This window comes from Phaethon lepturus, unplaced genomic scaffold (genome assembly GCF_000687285.1).
Source record: "Phaethon lepturus isolate BGI_N335 unplaced genomic scaffold, ASM68728v1 scaffold2042, whole genome shotgun sequence".
In the NCBI taxonomy this organism is placed as follows: domain Eukaryota; kingdom Metazoa; phylum Chordata; class Aves; order Phaethontiformes; family Phaethontidae; genus Phaethon; species Phaethon lepturus.
In genome coordinates, this window is record NW_010525316.1 from 1 (window position 1) to 21,118 (window position 21,118).

Sequence of the window (21,118 nt, forward strand, 5' to 3'; positions counted from 1 at the left end):
ATGGCTGCCCGCCCTTTTCCGTAGCCCAAGCCCCTGCTGCAGGAGAAGATAAAGTGTATGCGTCTTTGGACTGCTTGCTTATGTGTCATGGTGACCGTTGCTCTCATGCAATTGTCAAGTCAGAGTGTAACACGTAAAAAGTTCAGTAAATAAGGTTGTAGGGAATGGAGCTTTCCTTGTAATACTGCATCACTTCTGTGAACAAACTTCCTTTGTTGGAAGAGAAGGAAGGTTTGTCTTGCTATTCTCTATGTAGTACTTACTTTGTTTCTGATATTCTTCAGGAAGGTTAATAATTTGTGGCTTCTACTCCTGGTTTGCTACCAAGGAGTTTGCTCGTTTAAAACTTTGGAAGTTTTTTCATGATCTGCTCCAAGGAATCTTAAAAAGATGCCACTAGTTTATCTTAAATACCTCCATTTCCATTGGTCCGTCTGTGATTCAGCACTTCTTTCAGCTTTTCCTTTCTTCTGCCACCAAAGTCATCTTTCAACTAGTCTTTGCTTTACACCAGCTGAATTCACCTAGAAGCCCTTTAAACCTTTTCACATCATCCTATATTTATCATTGCGAAGTGGGTTGTGGTCTTAACATACTTGAAACTGTCTTATTGTTTTGTGGGAGGAAACACTCCCTCCTTCTTCATTAACTTCCTTTGCTAGTAATTTATCTTGTCATTGTGTTCTCTTTGACCTTCCTCTCCTCTGTGGTACTCTGCTCCCTCCTCAGTAAGCATCTAAACCACCTTTCTTCCTCTCTGGCAACTGAGATGGTCCAACTATTTGCTTATGCCAAACGGGGAAGGTTTTGCTCCTTCTTCACTTTGACTGTGCTGCACAGCTGTACTCTTTTATTTGTGCTCTCCGCAGTATTTGGTTTTAAATAAGTTTAAATGGATCAAAGAGGGATCTGACAAGCTTCCGAACTGGTGAGAAATTTTTGTTCTGTAATGAGGAGGGATGAGCTGAAGAAAGAGGACCTTTCCCCTCTCAACAGCAGTTGGTTATCTTATATAGACTTTCATGCACAACTCTGTATACAGTTTTCCTGACAGTTTTCAGGACAGCTTTTGGCCATTAGAGGTACAACATCCTCCCACTTGATAATGCTTTCATTTTTGCTTTTATTATTTGCTTTGCATTCCAAGATCTAATTTATCTAACTGCTTTTCTTTCATTTGTGATGGCAGCTTTGCATGTTTCCATCATCTTCAAAAGTATCAAGTTAGATATCTAAATTGTTGCATTTAATTGTCAAACCCTTAAGAATTTTCTGACTTAGTGTGTCGCATTCATCTGCAGTGTTTTAGAGTGTGAACTCTTAAGATGTCTTTCTATGCTTTTGTACAGTCCCTAACACAAGGGAAGTCTAATCTTCATATATAACTTTGTTATTATTGTACTTATCTTCTCATCTCTTTCTTTTACTATATTTACTTATTTCTTTCTGAAGAGTTTGTCTCAACCTTTTTCTTCCTTTGCACTGTTAAATGTGGAATTACTTTATGTAAATATCACTTGCTTATCATACTTCTTTGATTTATTACCTGTAGATAGGCGGCTTGTGGAATATCTTACCTTTCTAATTTTGCTATCAGTTACTTTAAAGTCTGAAGTCCTCCTCAAACAAGTTTTGCCAGCTATTACCAATCACACACTCAGGTGTGTGTTGAAATTTAACTAAATTTTGTAAAGTGCTCTGAAAGCTGTTGAGATGCAAAGCATTATTGGCTTGTCCTGCTTCACCTACCTTTTCTGTGTGGCTTTCCTGCAACTCCAGATTGTGGTTTGAGTCATTCAACACTGCCTTTTCCTTATCTTAGAGGTGCTTTTAACACCCTTCTCTCACGTTGTGTCAGAGTATAACCAGATTTAGTGTTAAGACCTCTCCAGAAAAATCAAATGCACTTCTAGTCTTAAAGAAACAGCAGATATTTTTATAAAATTTGCTCATCCCTAGAAGATTTGTATGCATATTTTGTGGACATTACAGTGTTTACTTTGCCTCTGTTCCTATGTTTCCTGTAAAAACTATAAGCTCCAATTCTCCAATAGAAGAGTGAAACAAGAAACAACTGAGGAATGCTGAGAATTTGGGAATACAGAAATGGTCTGTCTTGACTGGATCTTCTGTAAGGGCATAGCCTTCAGTGTCTGCTACACTTGAATATTTAAAATATTCTTCTCTCCATGGTACTGTGGCAAGTTTTAATCGTTTGTGGATCTTGGGTTTTTTGGGCCAGCTCTTTTGCTTCCATTTCTTTCATCTACAGTCAGTAGTGAAGCAGCTCTGTAGTTTGCAAGTTGCTGGACACAAATGTTAAGTGCTTTATCTCTTCTGCAGGTGCTGTTCTTCGGATTTGGGTGGCTATTCTTCATGCGTAAGCTCTTCAAGGATTATGAGGTGAGAAGGGGGCTTTCATTATAATTCTACAAGTTAAAAATTACTCCAAGTTATAGAAATATTTTTAAAACTGCATATGGCCTTTTTCCTCTCCTTATGCCCCCTTATGTTATTTTTGATTGTCTCTACAGTTACTTTCTTTTTCATTTCCTCATGTGCTTCTGTTTGAAAGACTCCTAGATGTCTGAGGAAATGAGTTCTCCTGGGGCCAGTGAAAGTTTCCATATTAGCTACTGTTAAGTAAATTAAAAAAAAAGTGGCGGAGGTGCAGGGATAATAGGAAACTGTTTTGCCTTTTGCTTGAGTAAGCCTGCCTTATGTAATTGTAAAATATTTGAGACAAAATCAAATTCAGTGGTTAACTTTAAACTCAGTGAGGTGCATTCATTGTGGCTGAATTGTTTGTGAGGTTTGGATGAGATAAAACTGTCACATTCTCTTATCCCTAGAGAGGTATGAGTGAATATAGTCTAGGTCAGAGATGGCTTAATTGTGAGACAAATTCAGACCTAAAATTTTTTCTGATGCGGATCTTATTTTTAAATCTAAAGTTAAGACCAAAGAGCTCTGTTAGCAAGCGTCTATCATTAGTCAAGGTGACATAGGGCATTGCATGCTTGACATCCTTTCTGTGAGGGCATCTCTGTTAAACGTGCTGATAGCTGTAATCCTGAGCAACTTATGAGTTTGCCCTCTGTTCCTAACAGGCTGTTGGTTTCTTCCCGTTTAGGAAAAGGCCAAGGTGCTTTGAAGCAAGAGCCCCAGTTGCGTGCCAGTTGTGATTTGTTTTTTGTTACCTGAGTGATGTCAGGATGCCATTCTGGGAATGGAAATACCTGATGTCTCTGTCTTGTTTTCTTCATTGCAGGTGCGACAGTATGTGGTCCAGGTGATCTTCTCGGTGACTTTTGCCTTCTCTTGTACCATGTTTGAACTCATCATCTTTGAGATTTTGGGGGTGCTGAACAGCAGGTGAGCTCATGCAAGGACTAGCCTGCCTTGTGTTCAGCAGCTTCAGTCCAATTTCTAAATTAATGGATTATGGGGAAATTGTGTGAGAAAATTGTCAACAGCTCAGCAAAGATGTTTTAGCGGCAGGATTTGTTTGTTTGACAGAACATGAGACTAGAAGCCATAAGCTCCTGATTTTCCATGCAGTTGCTATTAGTGTGGTCTAGGTCCTTAGGGCTAGGCTTTAGTCTTTGACTTTCTCCATTTGTGAAAAAATGGTTTCTTCTATGGGAGTGTTGTGAAGCTTCAGATCATGCTGAAGAGCACTTTTCAGATGTTACGGACTATAGAAACTATAAGCACTAGTTTTTCTGTAGTGGTCAGGGCAGTGAATAAGATGTCAAGCTAATTATAGATTGAAAACTACTGTAATAATATGGTATTTGTAAATCAAAGGTGCGTCCTCCCTTGACATAGAGTGAGGACTTCTACGTAAAGGAGATGTTACAAACTGCCTACTTCAGAGGTCAGTAGGAAAGAGAAGATAGAACAGTAACATGTAGAGGCTAGCTGAGTTTCCTATTTATTGTCTCTCATCATACTAGTATAAGAGAGCAGTCAAAGGTGTTGAAAGGCAAGAGGCTCAAAGCTGATAAAAGGCAATGTTAGTTCTCATTGTATGTTATTAATCTGTAGAGCTTGCAGCCAGAGAGCTCACTAAGGAGAATGCTTTTATAAGCTTCAGTAAAGGGCTGGACATCAATATAGATGAAAATGTTTGCCTCTGAATTAGCTAGGAAAAAGTGACAAGGATCCTCATAACTTCTCTTCCCTGAGGCATAAAAGAGGATATGAGTTAATATTGGGAACAGGCCATGCGTTTTTCTGTTCAAGCTAAGTGAAAAGTCAGTTCAGCCAAGATGAATCTCATCTGCATTTGACTAATCTCCTTTGGTCAGAGGAAAATTGATCTTTTTTTTTTATATATATATATATGTGTGTGTGTGTGTGTATTTTTAAATTCTTGTTTTGCAATGTCCTGCGCATGAGACAACTCACTTTGAAGTGAAACATGTTGTATTATAAACATTAAATATTTTTAATATGTTCAGTTTGAATTATCCCTTTCTTAACTCAGCCATTTATCACAAAATTACTGCTTATACTTAGTTTTGATTTACTGTTCAACTAGATAAACAGTAAATGTAATGAATCATGCTGCAACCAGCATTAGTTACTGTAGAAAATACAGTATTTGACAAAATAGCTCACTGTATTTTTCTGTATAGTTGTTAATTTTGAAATACACATTCTTGAGCTCTGTATTAAAAACCAAACCCAAGAACCTCCCCAACCCGAACAACAACCAAAATCCAGAATATTCTATATGCCAGGCCAGTATTATCCAATTTGTGATGTAGTTGAAAGGATTGCATTGACATGTGATTGTCTTTGAGGAATTTGTTGTACGATGACAGTGTGCTAATCACTATTTTGGCTTTATTTTAGCTCTCGATATTTTCACTGGAAGCTGAACCTGTGTGTCATTTTGCTCATCCTAGTCTTCATGGTACCCTTCTACATTGGTTACTTTGTTGTGAGCAATATCAGATTATGTGAGTATTTGGTTTATGGCAGTGGGACTGCTAACTGGAGATTCTGCATACAATTGAGAAATAACTTTTCTGAAACAGGGATGTGTTGGTCACTATTACTGTAGCTCCCACCTTCCTCTGGCTTTCTTCTGGCTAGATGACTTCTCTTTGGAACTTAATGCTTTAGCATGAACTGTTTATTGAGCAGTTAGGAGATACTTTACATGGCCCCAACAAATGTAGCCTTTCTGTATGGATTTTGACAAAGTTAAGCACTTCAGAGTAATGTTAGTGGAATTTATTCCTTTACAATTTTAAGCTTGGAGCCAAACCCTGGGACCCTTGTCAAAGCTGTGTTGTTCTGCTAGGGGATAAAAGAGATGAAGCAGAGAAGTTCAGTAAATTACTCTTGATGCAGAAAAGCTCAAGAAATTACTTTTTGTTTACTACTGTCTGGTTGAGGCCTTTTCCATGCCCTAATGGATGCTTGAGTTGTTCATCGCTCTTTTATATTAAGCTTAGGCATGTAGGTTGGGAGTATTAAATGTGTAGTGTCAGCATGAAGATGAAGTTTACAAGTTTCATATTCATGGTCACACAACAAAGATGTAACTAAGTGATCCCTGTTCATAGTGCAGCCCTCTTCATACATCCATAGGGAAACACCAAAGTGGTGTATTGCTGCATTAGCTCTTACAAGCGGTGGTGTCTCAAATGGCTTATTCTGTGGGAAGTGAAGGGGTGCATACTGTGAGCTTGTAGCTCTGTCATTTGACACCTGTTTTGGCCACCTCTGCTCAAAGCATCCTTTGGACCAATGTGGCAATTTTGCAAGCTAGAAAAAGCTCTTAAAGGAAGAACGTCTTTAAAATACTGGTTTTTTTCCTCTCCATTAGTGCACAGACAGAAACTGCTTTTTGCGTGTGTTCTGTGGTTGACATTCATGTATTTCTTCTGGAAGCTGGGAGATCCATTTCCTATCCTCAGCCCAAAACATGGTGAGTTTCATATTCTTGCTCATTCCTTCCCTCCTGAAAACAGGCTTTGTTATCTCACTTCTACTTGGAGCTATTATGTTATGTCAGCTCTACATCTGGGGCTGTAGAAAATAGTTCTTGCAACTGAGGGTCTGTTCTGCTTTGAAATCTGCAGTCAGAAGGTGGTCAGACTGACAGAAAAGGGTGGATGCATCTGAATTATTTGCATTAGTTTTCTTCCAGTACCACAGGAGGACTTTAGGGAAATGAATGAGTCCTAATTGAACCTAGGGTATGTGAGAACACAGTATACTTTTTGAGGACACATAAACTGAATCTCCACAAAAAGTTGATCACAGGTTTTATTCACTTGTTTCTTTTCTTGTGGAGACTAAAGCTAATTTATTTAAGAAGAGAATCCACAAACAATCCTTCATCTGACTTATTTCAGTCAGATTATTGTTTCTTGTGACTGAAGACAGATCACTTTCAGCATAGGTGGCTGTCCAGATGTCAAAACATGGCAGGGTGCCTAAACACCAGACCTATGTAGACTGTAACCAGCAACATGTCTGGCAGCACATGCTAGCTTCGGTACAGCTTCGTACACTGCTTGAGCCCAGAGGCAATACAGTTGTATGGTACTAGAATGTGAGTTGCTAAGTCCTGCTGGATGCCGGAGCTATTTATGTGCAGAATTAGCTTGGGTATTTTTGCGTTGTAGTCATGGAACCAAGAATATTTGTAGTGTGAAGATACTGTGTGTACTTGGGCTAGTTGGGGTCCAACAGAGGTTGGTAGGATGTGCCTAACTGTACGCCTAAGTGTGCTGAAGGATTATAACACTGTAGAACCAGACTATTTGTCACCTGCGTTTCCCGTGTAACTTGCCCTTATCCCCTGCACTGGAAGATTGTTTGTATATTGTTCTCAACAAGTGAAATTCAGTCAGTTTCACTCAAATTGGTGAATATGTCTGTTGGCATAGGTAACTGTTGGCTTAATCTTTCTGTTCTCTGGGAGGCTACTTTACTAATCTGTAAGAGAAAAATTGAAGGATACCGACTGCTACAGGGTCTGTTCATCCTTTCACCTGTGATGCTAAAACTTTCTTAAGAGAAGGTGTGTATTTGTGTTTTCTAATTATCATTTGCCACTGAAATACAACAGCTAGTATACAGTCCAGATCCCTCTGCCCAGTGTTTCATTGCCAAGAAAAATACGTATCTACTTTGAGTTGCAGAAGGTGCTTGAATTGGCAGAATATGATAACCCAATGGGAACTTAGCCATGGTGTTTAGGTAATCCTCTTTAGGTCACTGAAAAGGTTCTGTGAAGCTGCATAACAACTGCAGATTTCCAGAACTGGTGATGGGGTGTTTTCTATTTTTAACGTCTGCTTTACAGGACGATACCTCCACTTAACAGTTGCTATCCTACCAGGCGTAGACATAAGGTTAGAGCAGAGGATTCCAGACTTTTTTTTCCTTGCTGTACTGCTCGAGTGCTGCTGTCCTGCATGTGCTCACAAGGCTGCTGCAGGGTTTTGTTGTGTGGTAGTGGCCCAATTCAGACAGGTAGGATCCTGTTGTGGAGGGACACGTGACAGGAGGCCATGCTTAATGAGCCCCTCACACTGCAGTACCTTACCTGTAGTGTCTTCCTCAGTGTGCCCCACCCTGCACAGCTGCACGTACAGTGGTTTGCTGCAGCTGGGGGATTGTGCTGATTAGTGGGGCACTTTCAAGTACCTGCTCTGGCATCCTGTCTCAAGGGGTGCCTTGCCTGGGGTTGGTGGTGGCAGTGTGCTGCAGTGGGGAAGTGTGCCATCAATCACAGCTCAGAGTCGGGAGCCCTGGTTGGTCTGCAGTTTGTTTAATAGACCTGAGTTTGGCAGCTTGTAGTAGAAGGAAGATTATGCTTTACTCAATTACATATTAGTATTCTAATAAAACTCTTATCTTTATCTGATAAAAAATTAATTTTATCTGACCTGATCACAAGAGTAGGGTTCCTGTGAGTGTTCATGGTGAAGCATTGCTTTAACGAGTGGAATGTCATGTCATTTTGAAGGCACCTCTATTTTAACTGCTGCTGTCTGACAGTGTGTGGGGCAAAAGGCCAGTGTATTGTAGCACATTCTGTAGCTGATGTAAATCTCTATGCAGCTGCACATGACTGGGTGTCTCGGTCTCCCTTTGTGAAATCTTTTTGCCTTGTTTTCATCATTTATTCCCCTTCTCTGAAGCATGAAATGTGGCTTGGCGCTTGGCCATCTCAGCTTTGCAATCATGTAAGCTCCAAATGTGCTGTGTGTGGCAGCTGCTCTGTAACTAGCTCCCTGAAAAGTGAGTGATGTTCAGTAGCACATGGCACTGTATCCTCAGAAGACAGGTTGAGGTCTGTGTTTAATGGCTGAGAAGAATAAATGGAGCTCCAGTGCTTGGTGTTGGTTAAAGCACAGGCTTGATGTTCATGCTGTATTACATGAATATAGGTTTTAGAGTCCACTTGGTGCTCAGGTGTGGAATGCCTTATTTGGTGGTCAGCTCAACAACGTGTGTGTGTCCACAAGATGAATACTGAATGGTCAGGAGCAGTGTAAGCTTCCAGTGCAGTCGTAACTTCACTGCCCTATAAGCACAAATTGCATCTGATCTGGAGGGGTCACTTCTAATGAGAATTGACAGGATAGGTCTTCCTCACTATGGTTCAGACGTTTTTGGGCCAATTTTCCAGGACTAAGTGGTTTGGTAACTCTAATACTCGTTATTGCAGGAGTGGCTTTGCAGCAGATGCCTCCTTTATAGTGTCTGGTGGATGATCTGTGTTCCCACCTTAGCAAAGTGCAATCACTAATGTTTTATGAATTTAGAACCAAAATACTGACTGATAGTCCTCTCCAGATCTGTCTTAAGCTTCTTCGTAGCTGATTTCCCATCCCTGTTTCTAAACATGGTTGCATGCTTTCTGAAGGAGACTTTCTACCTCTTTCTTTTCATAGTGCTTGTCTGTACTTCGCATTAGCTCTGGTCATTGCAGTGGGAAGGCAGTTGGATTCATTAAGCAGCTCTGTATGTGTGTTGTGTTGTGAAGGCACCAAGTGTGGAGCAGAGTGAAGCAGCAAGGTTACTAATGCTGTGTTTTTCATCTCTCAGGAATCCTGTCTATAGAACAGCTCATCAGCCGTGTGGGTGTGATCGGGGTGACACTCATGGCTTTGCTGTCAGGATTTGGGGCTGTCAACTGTCCATACACTTACATGTCCTACTTTCTCAGGTAACTGCAGTCTTGTAAAATAATTTGTCCACCTTTTTGAGATTATTCTTCTGCTTTTCTTGTGGCATTGATTCAAGTTTTTTTGTACCTTTTTTTCTGAATCTGTTTATTGCCATGTCTACACGCTAGAACCATTTCCATTGCTGAAGCATATTCTCCTTATACAGGCTTCTCTCTTCTTCGTTTCATGGGTATGTGCATATTTTCTCTGAAATGGGACAGCAGGTCTAATTAGGTGTCTTCATTTTGCAGGAATGTGACAGATGCAGATATTCTGGCTTTGGAGCGACGTCTCCTTCAGACTATGGACATGATTGTTAGCAAGAAAAAAAGGTGAGAAAGCAGCAGTAGCATGAAATTATTTATTTCAAGTTTTTTCAGTCAGTATGGTATAAGATAGTTCTTGAAATGACCAAAATTATTAGTTCTGTCAGGGCTATGTGTTCCAGTGAAACTGGTGGCTGAACTGGGCTGGGCTGTGTGGTGTTTCATTCTGGCCTGATACACAACTTTGGGTTTTTTTCCAGACACGTGCACTAAGTAGTACCCTTTCTTAGTGCAGTGGCACAGGTTAGGCTTCCAAAACAAATCGTAAGTCTCTAATGGCAGCTTGACTAGTCTGTAAGGTGGGCACCTTTCTGTCCTGCTGAGTAGGTGACCCTGAAGCCACTGCAGTTGATTCTCTTACAGGCATTTTCAATACAGAAATTGGTTCATAAATGTTGAGCACTCTCCTGCTTTGTGGACCTGATGTTTCCTGGTCAAAGCTGAAGCAGGCTAGTGAACTGGTGTGGACACAGCTACATCTTGCAAATGGCAAGGTTTACATTAGTTAAGTTTTGCAGAACCGCAAGCCATTGCTAGTGTGAATGTAGTGTAGTGCACAGGCATGCCACCAGAACTCTGCTTTTGATGGTTTAGTTTATGCCAAATACCACAAGTGAAAAAGCTATTTTTGGAAACACTGTAATTTCATTTACACTGAAAAGATTTTTGTTTGCTGTTACAAATTACTTATTGCATGCCTTACTAATTTTTCAGAATAAATACAATTACCATAGTCACTTCAAAGGTTTGACTGTCTGACACTGAATTCTCACAGCAGTCCCCCAAACTTTATGTTTGGTGTGCTAATCTTTTAATGGAACCTTTTAATGTATGACAAGGGAGCTTTTAGGTAGAATATAATTCTATAATTCAAAAATAATATAATTAGTCACCAGCATGTGTATCTGCTGATCAGTATTAGCATATGAAAGTGTAGTTAAAGCATAACTTTTTTCTTCCTCTTTGAAAGTGTTAAGTGGTAAACAAATGTTAACTCAGTATTTGTGGTGATGTGTGAGATGGTCAGTAGTGAGAGAACTTAATTACTTATGTTTAATTGATTTAATTGACTAGGACCATACTAAAATACTGGCTCTGGAGTGAAAAGATACTGTGTAGTGCTGCATCTGACTCTGTGCACTTTTATTTTGTACAGCATCTTTGGACCTCTGGTCCAGAGAGAGTGATGTTGGGGTAAAAGTAAGGCTGCCTGGGGCTTGTAACTGACTAGCACTTTCTTGTCTTCCTATGGCCGGGAAATCTGAATATAGCAACTTTCTAACCGTTATAAAGAGCCATGTGAAGTGTATAATTGATTGGGAATTATACTGAAGTTCGTGTATTTGTGTTTAAAAAAACCCCAAACCAACCAAAAAAACCCCTAAACTATGTAGTCTCAGAAATGTGCAAGAAATAGCAGAAGCTTGAGTTCTGTAGATTTTGTTCTCTTTTTACTTTGACAGCGAGGAGTGGCTTGCATAATTGGACTATTTGCTCATATAAAGCAGAGCTTAAAAAGTTAGATTTGTATCAGTCCAAATGCAATCCAGATAATTTGGCAGAACAAGTGGGAATAGCAGTATTTTCCAACGTAGGGAAAATGCTATAGCTCCATAAATTGTCAGTTACTTGCTGACCACCTTTTCAGTACTACTGGTAAGTCAGAACTTATCAATGCACACAATGGTTATAAGGCAGCAGAACATAAAGCTTTTTGTTTTCTTTGCTGATCTTGACATTTCTTCTCATACCAACCCTTATTGATACTGGCTTCCTTGACAGTAGGAGGCAGTTGTTGAAAGTTGTTTTCCCTGATGCTTTTTGCACAGGAATTATTGTTCTTCCTGAGTGTAATCAAGTAAAGCCTTATGGAAACGCGCCTCTAAGGTTGGCAGGTTCTTTATGCTCATCCTAGCAGGTATGACATAACTAAGCCTTAGGTTTGACATGTCTGGATTCTGTGACACCACTGCTTCATTTTGCTTCATGTTAGAGTCAAATCAGCCTATCTGACGTAGGTATATCATATCTACACAGGCAAAGTGTGTGTTTTTTGCCTGTGGATCCTTTCTGTGAGGTCTCCAGAACTCCTGGCTGCTGTGTGGGTACAGAGATCCCTGTCATCTCTCAAAAGAAAAGATTTGTCTTTGAATACTTATAGCCTTGCGCTTCACCTTGACATAGCTGCATTTTTGCTGCAATGCTTTGGATCATTTGGGATGGAATGTGTGAATTTGGTACTGGGAAGAAAGCAAGGATTAAAAATGCAATTCTTATATTTGGCAGGTATCAGGATGAATTGAATCGTTCAAAGATATCTGTTATTTGTAGTCTGTGGCCACATGTGCTTTTATGTGTGTTATGTGGGGTGCCCCAAGGGTGGGTGGTTTTTTTTTGTTATGGATGTGAAGGAGGAGTGATTCTTATTTATTTATTTATTTATTTATTTATTTATTATACTGCTTATCAACAATCTTGAAGAGGGCTCAGTGCCAAACATAGCAATACTGTCTGCAGCTACAAGAAAGGGCCTAAACACTGTCGAATCATGGATCGCCTTGACAATCCTATGAATAGTTTTCAGCTTAGGAGTGGATAACTGAGTGACGAATTTCAATGGGGAGAAATGTGAGGGAATGAGGCCAGAAGCTAGCACTGCTTGTGGGGATTATGCTGCAGTGCACATGGGAGTGTCAGGGACAATATGCAGCTGCTGCTGTAGTGTTGGAATTAGCTTTAGGAGTCACGTTCAGATCGCCTGAAGTGTCCAGTGGTTCAGTCCAATAATGGATTTATGTGTTTCTGCTTCATAACAGCTTGTCATGCAGCCCAGTAGTGAGTGACAGCATATCAAAGAGTGCTGCTGCATACCATCCAGCACTCACAGTTCTGTGGAGGAGGCGGATGTGCAGTGATAAAGAAGATGTGTTCAAGGGGAGAAAGGAGCATGAGAAGTCTTCCAATTCCTGAACTTGAGATAGCACAGTCATGTGTTTTGAGGAAACGAAAGCGACTAATCATATGACTGAGAAATCCATTTGAATTTTTATTTTTAATTGGGCTTGAATCCCTTTAAGGATTGAAGCAGGATCTGGAACGGAAATCTTGGGAAGTGTCTCACTGAATCTCGCTTGATTAGATCTGGGCTCTACTCCAGAGCTAATCAAGGTAATGTTATGTAGCAAGATTGGCGCTTAGGGGAAAAAACGGGGAGGGCATCTGTTTGCAGTGAATTTAGTTTAACAGCGTCTTCTAAAGAACTGAGTTTTGTTTGGCGTTTTTTTTTAATATTTTGTTTTTTTGTGTGTGTGGTTTTTTTGTTGTTTTGATTTTTTCATAAAAATACTTTATTCCTAAGGACTTGTGTTTTCTGTTCTTTCAGGATAGCAGTGGCTCATAGAACAATGTTCCAGAGAGGAGAAGTGCATAACAAACCCACTGGCTTCTGGGGAATGATAAAAAGTGTTACAACATCTGTTGCAGGCAGTGAAAGTATCCTTCATCTACATGCTGGCATCTGCCTCAGGAGGTGGCTCTAGCTTTCTTCTGTTTTGAAAGGAAGAGTGTTAGTTGGGCCAGTTACAAAGCATTTGTGTTTCAACATGTTGCAGCAGTCTGAGCAAAAGGCTTAATGTCTCCTGGGATGTTTGCTCTCTAGCACTGTACTGTCTGACCTTTTCCCAGGGGTTGGACACATAGGTTTACTGTGACACAGTCGGGACTTGTATACTGCTGCCCTGCCCAAATGTGCTGTTGTATCACCATGGTTGAGGTGTACAGCAGATCGCAGGACAGATGTGCACACTTACGGTGTCACATTGCACATGTCTACCCCATCACATCACTAATGTGGGAGGCAACTTTCTCTTCTGATATATCCTCTGTTCATATGACTGACCTGCATGCTTATTTTTCTCATAACTTGAAATATGCTCTTCCTGGCATGGGGAATCTGCGGCATACTTGAGCAAAACAATGGGGTTGTCTGAAGTGCTGGAACAATTTACCTAACATATAGTTGGATTTCTGGCCATTTTGGAAAGCTGTGAGAAAAAGAAGAGTGGGAGGCAACTTGTTGACCAAATAGATTGTTCTTATGATATAGGCTGGCCGCTGGTGCTATAGCAGTATGACAAAAAGGTGGATAGGAGCATGTGAATAGAAGTTGTTCTGCCGTTCTGAAAGGTGTAGAAGGAGTCTTCTGGGAATTACAAGGGTCTGTATTTCTCTAACTTACAGTTGCCTACAAACAATTTCTGCCAGACCACCTAAAGCATGCAGTTTGCATATTTAAGGTTGAGGACTTTTCTTCCTTTCCTTTCCCACTATCTGTTAAAATCGGAATTTGACTATTTGACAAGACTCTTCATAATAATCATTAATGTCTTGGAGCAGTTACTCAACAGTTTTGTTTATGAAGATTATGGGAGAGTGACTTGTTGTGAGATGCACTTCAGTGACAAAGGACACTGATCAAAGTGGAGCAGCAGTCTGCAAGAGCTCTGGTTCTATTCTGCGATGTGTTCCCCAGGCAGAGCAATAAAGAGTTTGTTGCATGACTGCCTAAGTACTGTGTACTGCCTACTTTCTTAAAATGGAGTAGTGTGCAGTATAGGTGTCCTTGAGATTTCTTTGGGTGCAGTATTAACAAGGAGAATTAAGACTGAATCAGAAAACTGATCTGGATCAAAAAAGTGGTCAAACCATTAGATGTGGCCCTTGCGCTGAAGGTAGGGAATGTTTTGTTTTCAGTTAAGAATTTGTGACGTATTCTAGCCTTGACTATGCTGGTTTGCCAGATCTGTCCCTTATCCAGCAAGAAGTGGATGCCCTAGAAGAGCTGAGTCGGCAGCTTTTTCTGGAAACTGCTGACTTGCATGCAACAAAGGTACATAGCAAAGTAACTGCCCAGATGAGTGTTGAGGGGCCAGAGTAGTTTGAAAGAGAGTGTATGTTACAAGAAATTGAGAGCTGTTTAGTAGGTAACTGTTGAAATGTTGTGATGCGGTGGAGTGAGGATCTGTTTCTTTAATTTGGGGTCTAGGTGGCAGTTTTCTTCCAGTTCAGATACCTACTGGAGTATGCCCTATGTCCCTAAAGCCATTCAGAAACTTCTGAATTAAAACTTTTGAGTTCAGAAACATTTGAATTAAGAGGTATAGAAGGATAAAGCTGTGTTTGCTACTATTGGTGCTCCATTAAAATTTTGTGTTGTGGGTAATTTTGGAAATGATGTAATTTTTTGTGTGTTCTGTTCCCCTCCCTCTTTTTGTATTTCCAGGAGAGAATAGAGTACTCCAAAACTTTCCAGGGAAAATACTTTAATTTTTTGGGTTATTTTTTCTCCATCTATTGTGTCTGGAAAATCTTCATGGTATGTAAATGTTTTAACGCGTTTTATGTGGGCATATGCAAATGTCACACCCTGCACAGAATATGCTATACATGCAGTTTATCAAGTTTCCTTAAAATCCTGCTTCTGGAAATTCTGAAAGAAATTGGCTCTTGGTTGAAATAAAGCTCTGGATCTGTCTTTTTATACAGAGCATTAGACAAGCAACTCTTACATGTGTGCATTTTGCACCTTCTTAGACAATCTGACCGCCTCCCATCTCTTTCCTTGGTGGTATGAAGTAAGAGTCATGCATGTGTCTCACATGTAACAGTGAGGTATGCTTTCGTTTTCTTGTTTGAATGTAAATCCATCTCTCTTGCAGGCAACCATCAACATTGTATTTGACCGTGTGGGGAAGACTGATCCGGTCACAAGAGGAATTGAGATCACTGTAAATTATCTGGGAATCCAGTTTGATGTAAGACTTTAGTAATTCTTACAGCCTTTTCAGCAATTCCTATCTTATCTAAATAAAATGATATTGCTGATAGCGAGAGAACGATAGAGCCCTGAGTCTGTGTCTTTGACACAAAGATAAGACACAAGTGTGTCTTTGACTTCTGAATTACTGAGGAGGAAGGGAAAATGCACCATGAACTTTGCTTTCACACTGATTTTATGCTGGGATGGTAATGGGCATTCCATTGGGCAAATGGAAACATATTAGTCAACTTGCTTAGATTAATCCATTTAACTGCAGAGTAATTATGTTAGCTCATGCACATAAGTGTTCTGTCATTTACACTTTTAAAATATCCCTGTGAATACAGGGTTCTTTTTAACTGGTGTAAGCTAAATCTGTTTTTCTCACGTGTTTGGAGTAAACAATTGCTAATATATTTGTGAAAATGTTGGTTATATAAACCCGTCTACAATGGATATCTGTACAGTTAGGAAACCCAAAGACCCTGAAGAATTGGCAACTATACAGTGTGCTGTAAATGGGGTTGGCTTTAGAGATTAAACTGTATTCTTCTTCTTGATACAGGTGAAATTCTGGTCTCAGCACATTTCCTTTATTCTTGTTGGAATAATCATTGTTACCTCTATCAGAGGTTTGTTAATCACACTTACGAAGGTAAGACCCGGGACTCTTAATGTGCTTTTGGACCAGGAAAGCTGTTATCAGATCTTTAGCTTTAGATGGCACAAATACTGTATAAATTTTCAATACACATTTATGTTTTAAATATCTGAATATAAATACTTCCAGAGGGAGGAAGGGAGGAAAAATATCTTCTGCAGTATATTTCCTCGCTCAGTCTCTATTGTTATTTCTGTCAGGACGAGATGTAGATGTTAAATGAGATGTTAAATGTAAGCAAGGGTTCAAAATGATGCTGTAGCTGGGGATTATTAGTAAGGTTGATGAGATGGTGATGAAGAGAATTTAGATTGCTTAATTTGAACTGCTGGTAGGACTAGAAAGGCATTAACTCATTGACCTGGCTTTTAGTACCTAAGCTTGAACTTCAGTATATATCCTTATATGACTTTTACCACATGGCGCCACTGGCTTAGGTGGATTTGTGTTTAAGACTAAGACTGCAGATTTCTGAAAGTAGGGTGCAGCCACTCCTCCAGAAAGTATCCTTTTTATTGTTTTTTTAAAGGAAAAGGTATTGAATGGTATGTACCTTTCATGCCGTTGTAAGGCACATCAGGCTTATCTGACACCTTATTCCCAGTGCTTTTTTTTTTCCTAGTTCTTCTATGCCATTTCCAGCAGCAAGTCCTCCAATGTTATTGTTCTGCTTTTAGCACAGATAATGGTGAGTATGTAGAACCATGGGCATGCCTATATATACTTATGCATGCATGCATATTTGTGTGTGTGTACATACACACATAATAAAATCTTTGTATGGCAGCCCATGTTAGCTGCATAGCCAATTGTGAAATGATAACTCCTTTCTCATTTTTAATTTACAGGGTATGTACTTTGTGTCATCAGTGCTCCTGATCCGGATGAGTATGCCTCTAGAGTATCGCACTATTATTACAGAAGTCCTGGGAGAGCTCCAGTTCAACTTCTATCATCGTTGGTTTGATGTGATATTCCTAGTTAGTGCGCTGTCCAGTATCCTGTTTCTTTATTTAGCACACAAACAAGCCCCAGAAAAGCATATGGCACTCTGATTAGGGACTGCAGTCACGCACTGCTCTCTGTCCTTTCAGCTGCACTGCTGCAACTCCTGTGGACTGCAAAACTTGGAGAGCCATGACTATTCTGTGTGTTCCAGCAGTGTAACTGGCTCTTTGAACTTCCACACATGTCATCATCAAGCTCTGTGGCTCATTTTGTTAAGGTGCCACAGCCTGAAGGAAAGGGGACGCACGTATTGAATGTGAGATAGTTCATTGTCAAGGAATAAGGGCATCCCTTGGTACACGAATATCTAGGAGCATCAGAACTTGCATAGTAGGATGCCTGAGGCAAGACGTCTTACTGGTAGAAGAACATCTTCGTAGAAGGCACCAAGGAAATGTGATTTGTCTTTTCAAAATCAACTCTTAATGGGGATTCAGAGGATGGCAATTCTGGAGTTGAATGTTTAAGTCTGTGGAATTAAATAAGCTTTTGTAATATCTCATGCATGCATCACAGTTGTTTTTTGTCAGCCCTAAAGATCTGGCTGCAAGTGAACTAGGAATTGGCTAGGATTTGCTGCCTGGCAGAAGTGAGGAGGAGAGAATTTCACTCCCATTTTTGTACAGAGTGTATGCCAGTGTGTATCACTAGTACCTACTGTCCTTAGGAGCTGGAGATTAGCTTTCTATTGCTAAGTCTCACCTTTGTTTTCTTTCCCTGCATAAATGAAACAGGTTTTGGATTCCTGTCTCCTAGAGTTCAGTGTGCAGTCAAAGACCAGAGCTATGCCTTGTTTACCTTATACGCTGTAAATTTGGTGTTTGCCACAACTTGCGTATTCTTCTACAGTCGCCCATTTCCCCTTCTTGATGTAATTTAAGGCATAGAAGTAATTTTATTCATGTGACTTAAGCTTGTAGCTTTTTGTTAGCCACTCTCCTAGCTTTGTTTGTTTTAAACTTGTTCTGGAACATAAATTGTAGGTGGTAAGAGTAAGATCTGGTTGAGGAAAAAATAGCCGCTCTAAACAATTTATTTCCGTGTTGTCTTCAGTGTACAGCAAGGAGGCAAAGTATACAGCAGCAGTATTACAGAGCTATTTATGTCACATTCAAGACAATGTGGTGTTGACATGGAGTTAGACAAACCTGCATGACTGAATTATGTATGCTATTCTAACTACCACAATCCACAACTGTATGCAGAGGACAGAGAATAGTGCTTAAGTGTCTTGAGTTATGAATTATGAAGTAAACTTAATGTTTGAAAGAAATTTGTGCAATGTTAGCAGGAGAAAGGAGTGTAATGCACAGAGTACATTGGCTTTTGCCATTTCACAGCAGTTGTACTGCTGTAAGTATAGCACAGAAGAGTTGCCACAGAGATTGAGTTGGTGGACTTGGATTAGGGGGAGAACTGCCTCTCCTGGGAGAAGGGGAGAATCAGTTGCTCTTTATTAAGAGCTTATCCTTAGAAGATGCTACGAATCTGTAAAATGTTTCTGCCTTCTGCTGCAGTATACTTAATTATATGCTTGTAGTTATTTAAGCTTTTCCAGAAGTAAGTGACTAACTGCCTGCTTTACAAGGCAGAAAGCAAACAAAGTACAACGGCATTGTGTTAAATGAACACAAGTTAGACTGAAGTGTTTATTTCAGGCCGCTGCATTTCAGCAAGAGATTGCAGTCCTATAAAGGTACAGTACTGCTAGGAGTAGTCAAGTTGTGGGAGGTGTAGTAGCAAAGAATGATTGAAGAAAGAGGATTTGGAAGGTTTCTTCTTTTGTTCTTGGTGTAGTTTGTCTCCTCACAACTTCGTGTCATCATTGTTGTCACTGTCTGCTCTTGTAGAGGCAGCTGATTGTGAAGAGGAGGATGAGCTTGACTGCAGAGGAATAACAAATACGTTATGATTATTTTTAGTTCATAAACATGCTTGATAGTTTGCAGTGTTATGAAGGACTCCTATTTTCATCTGCACTAATCATGTACTTGCTTGGATGGCAGAATGAGCCAACAAATGTGATTTGTTTTTGTTGTTGAAGTGCTTTTTGGTTAAGTACATTTAGAGAGAAATTTTTTCAGCAGAGGTTTCCTATTGTTTAATTCTAATACCTGCTGAATTTGCACATAAAAGTGGTGCCAACTTCAGATCTGCAAAATGCAGCTTGGTGAATAAGAAACTTTTGGAAAAAAACTTGCAGCAGGACATTTGCAGACAAGGCTAATGAAAAATGAATAGGAAACAGTATTGGTCTTATCCTTCCTTGTTTGCCTCTTTTGCATGATCAGAAAAGAAGTACTTAAATATTTAAGGCTGACCACACAGAGGGTTCAAAATGACTGTTTCAGTTAGAAATAACCTTCCTGCTTTTCTGACTTCTGTCATGCTTCAGATTCTACTGGCGTGAAGCGAGTAAAATAATTTCAAATCAGCACATATCCTAGAAAATGTCATCATAACCCATCAGTTGCTCTTCCTTCTACAAAATGATCTGTTTTGAAATATTTCACCTGAGCAAAACCCCCAAAGCAGTTTATGCTTTGTGGAGTATATAAGCACCTTTGTTTTCCTTGCACTTTCAGGATTGTATTGCCTGTTTCCCATCTTCATTGAAGATTACTGCATTTGGATTATTTTAAAATCTCATGTATGTGCATCCTTTTTGTGATTTAATCTTGCATTAAAGATACTCACCTGTATAATGTGTGGGGAAAGGAAAAGTTGTTTATGATAATCAGACCACAGCATCCCTTTTAATAACATAGACTGACTTGTAAAAATCCAGGCTCAAGCTAAAAATCCTAGCTCAGGAATACATACTAGCTGGAAAAAGTTCCTATTTCCTAGATGATCCCTCAACATCTACTTAATACAATACTACTCACCCTTTGCTTTGGTTCAGGTGAGTTTCTCTCTGGCTCTGACGGATGGTTTTCTGTATAAGCGGGAGGGTCAGAAGTGTCATGAACTGGATCTGCCATAGAGGCTGTGATGGGAATGTTCTGGCCCTGGAAGTATTTGTAAGCATCTTTGCTGCACACCAGTAGTGTTAGTCTGTCACCACTATCCTGGATTCTTGCCACCACTTTGTCATAGGATTCATTTATCACATTCACCCTGTTCACTTCCACCAAAAAGTCATTATTTTCTACACCCGCTCTGTCAGCTGGCCCGTGGCTTTGTACCTGCAAAGGCAAGTTCAAACTGTGATATTAGCATAAAACTTGGGAAGATGCATTAACAACTGATGGTTAGCTAGACTATTGTGTTACTGCTTTCACTATAAGATGGCAAAATAAGCATGGGGAAGAGACTTGTGGGACAGAAATGAATTGGGAGAGGCAATAGGCCTGCATATAATAAACATGGAACCCATCAGTTTGAGATTTAAGATGCATCTTGATTTTGATAGACTTTCATTATAGAAACGTGGCATGGTAGAATCATGCCGACAGGTGGAAAACCAATTTTCTTATTATTTGCAGGTCCCTGTCCAGTAACTTTAAAGTTAACTTTACTACTTTTCACATATTCCTTAGTAATGAGTGGAAACCCTCCTCACAAGAAATCTAAAGTCACAGACATAATTTGAGACAGTAGAGGTTTGACTTTTGCCAGCTGTGGAATTCAGAGAAGGGGGGTAGAGTGACATGAAGGTATCTCTTACATTTTTAGGATGTTCTACAGTCAATCTATTTAAAATGCTAGTTTCAGCATGCCAGCCTCATGAATAAAAGCAAAAATGCAAAAGCTGGATTCCCCTTCCCTCTAGACATCTAACAGAATGAGGAATGTTTTCTGGTGCTTATTTTTAATCTTGGTCCTACAACATTAGTCTGACTTTAACAATTACAGCTCTTAGCTGAGAGTGCTGGAGAATAGACTTGTCTCTTGTGGCTTTTCTTGAATGTATTTGCAAGATGGAAGGGAGGAGGCTGTCCTGTAATACTGTAATTCTACATTAGTACCTCATTGATGAACAGTCCAGGCTTGTTCTTGATCATGTTTAAACTGAAGCCAAATCCACTAGGCCCTTTCACCATCTTGCAGATTCTTGGCTTGTGGTTCACTTTGTGCTCAGTGTGCAACTCCACTC

General features: G+C 39.9%; 2 protein-coding genes across 2 annotated transcripts in view; one reads left to right on the forward strand and one right to left on the reverse strand.

Moving 5' to 3' along the window:
• Nucleotides 1-1,578: 1,578 nt before the first annotated feature.
• Nucleotides 1,579-17,512, forward strand: LOC104617384 (Golgi pH regulator). The gene is made up of 14 exons (XM_010282695.1): nt 1,579-1,614; nt 2,344-2,403; nt 3,272-3,375; nt 4,864-4,970; nt 5,846-5,947; nt 9,085-9,205; nt 9,458-9,538; nt 12,915-13,024; nt 14,332-14,420; nt 14,814-14,906; nt 15,250-15,345; nt 15,916-16,005; nt 16,634-16,699; nt 16,860-17,512. Exons 2-14 carry the CDS (start codon nt 2,377-2,379, stop codon nt 17,064-17,066), a joined length of 1,293 nt encoding a protein of 430 aa, XP_010280997.1. The 5' UTR covers nt 1,579-1,614; nt 2,344-2,376; the 3' UTR covers nt 17,067-17,512.
• A 2,244-nt stretch (nt 17,513-19,756) lies between these two features.
• Nucleotides 19,757-21,118, reverse strand: part of LOC104617385 (Na(+)/H(+) exchange regulatory cofactor NHE-RF3-like) — a 5,771-nt gene continuing 4,409 nt past the window's right edge. Inside the window, 3 exon segments of the mRNA XM_010282696.1 lie at nt 19,757-19,859; nt 19,861-20,207; nt 20,991-21,118. The exon segment at nt 20,991-21,118 is cut by the window's right edge and continues 16 nt beyond it. Coding sequence (XP_010280998.1) covers nt 19,757-19,859; nt 19,861-20,207; nt 20,991-21,118 — 578 coding nt within the window.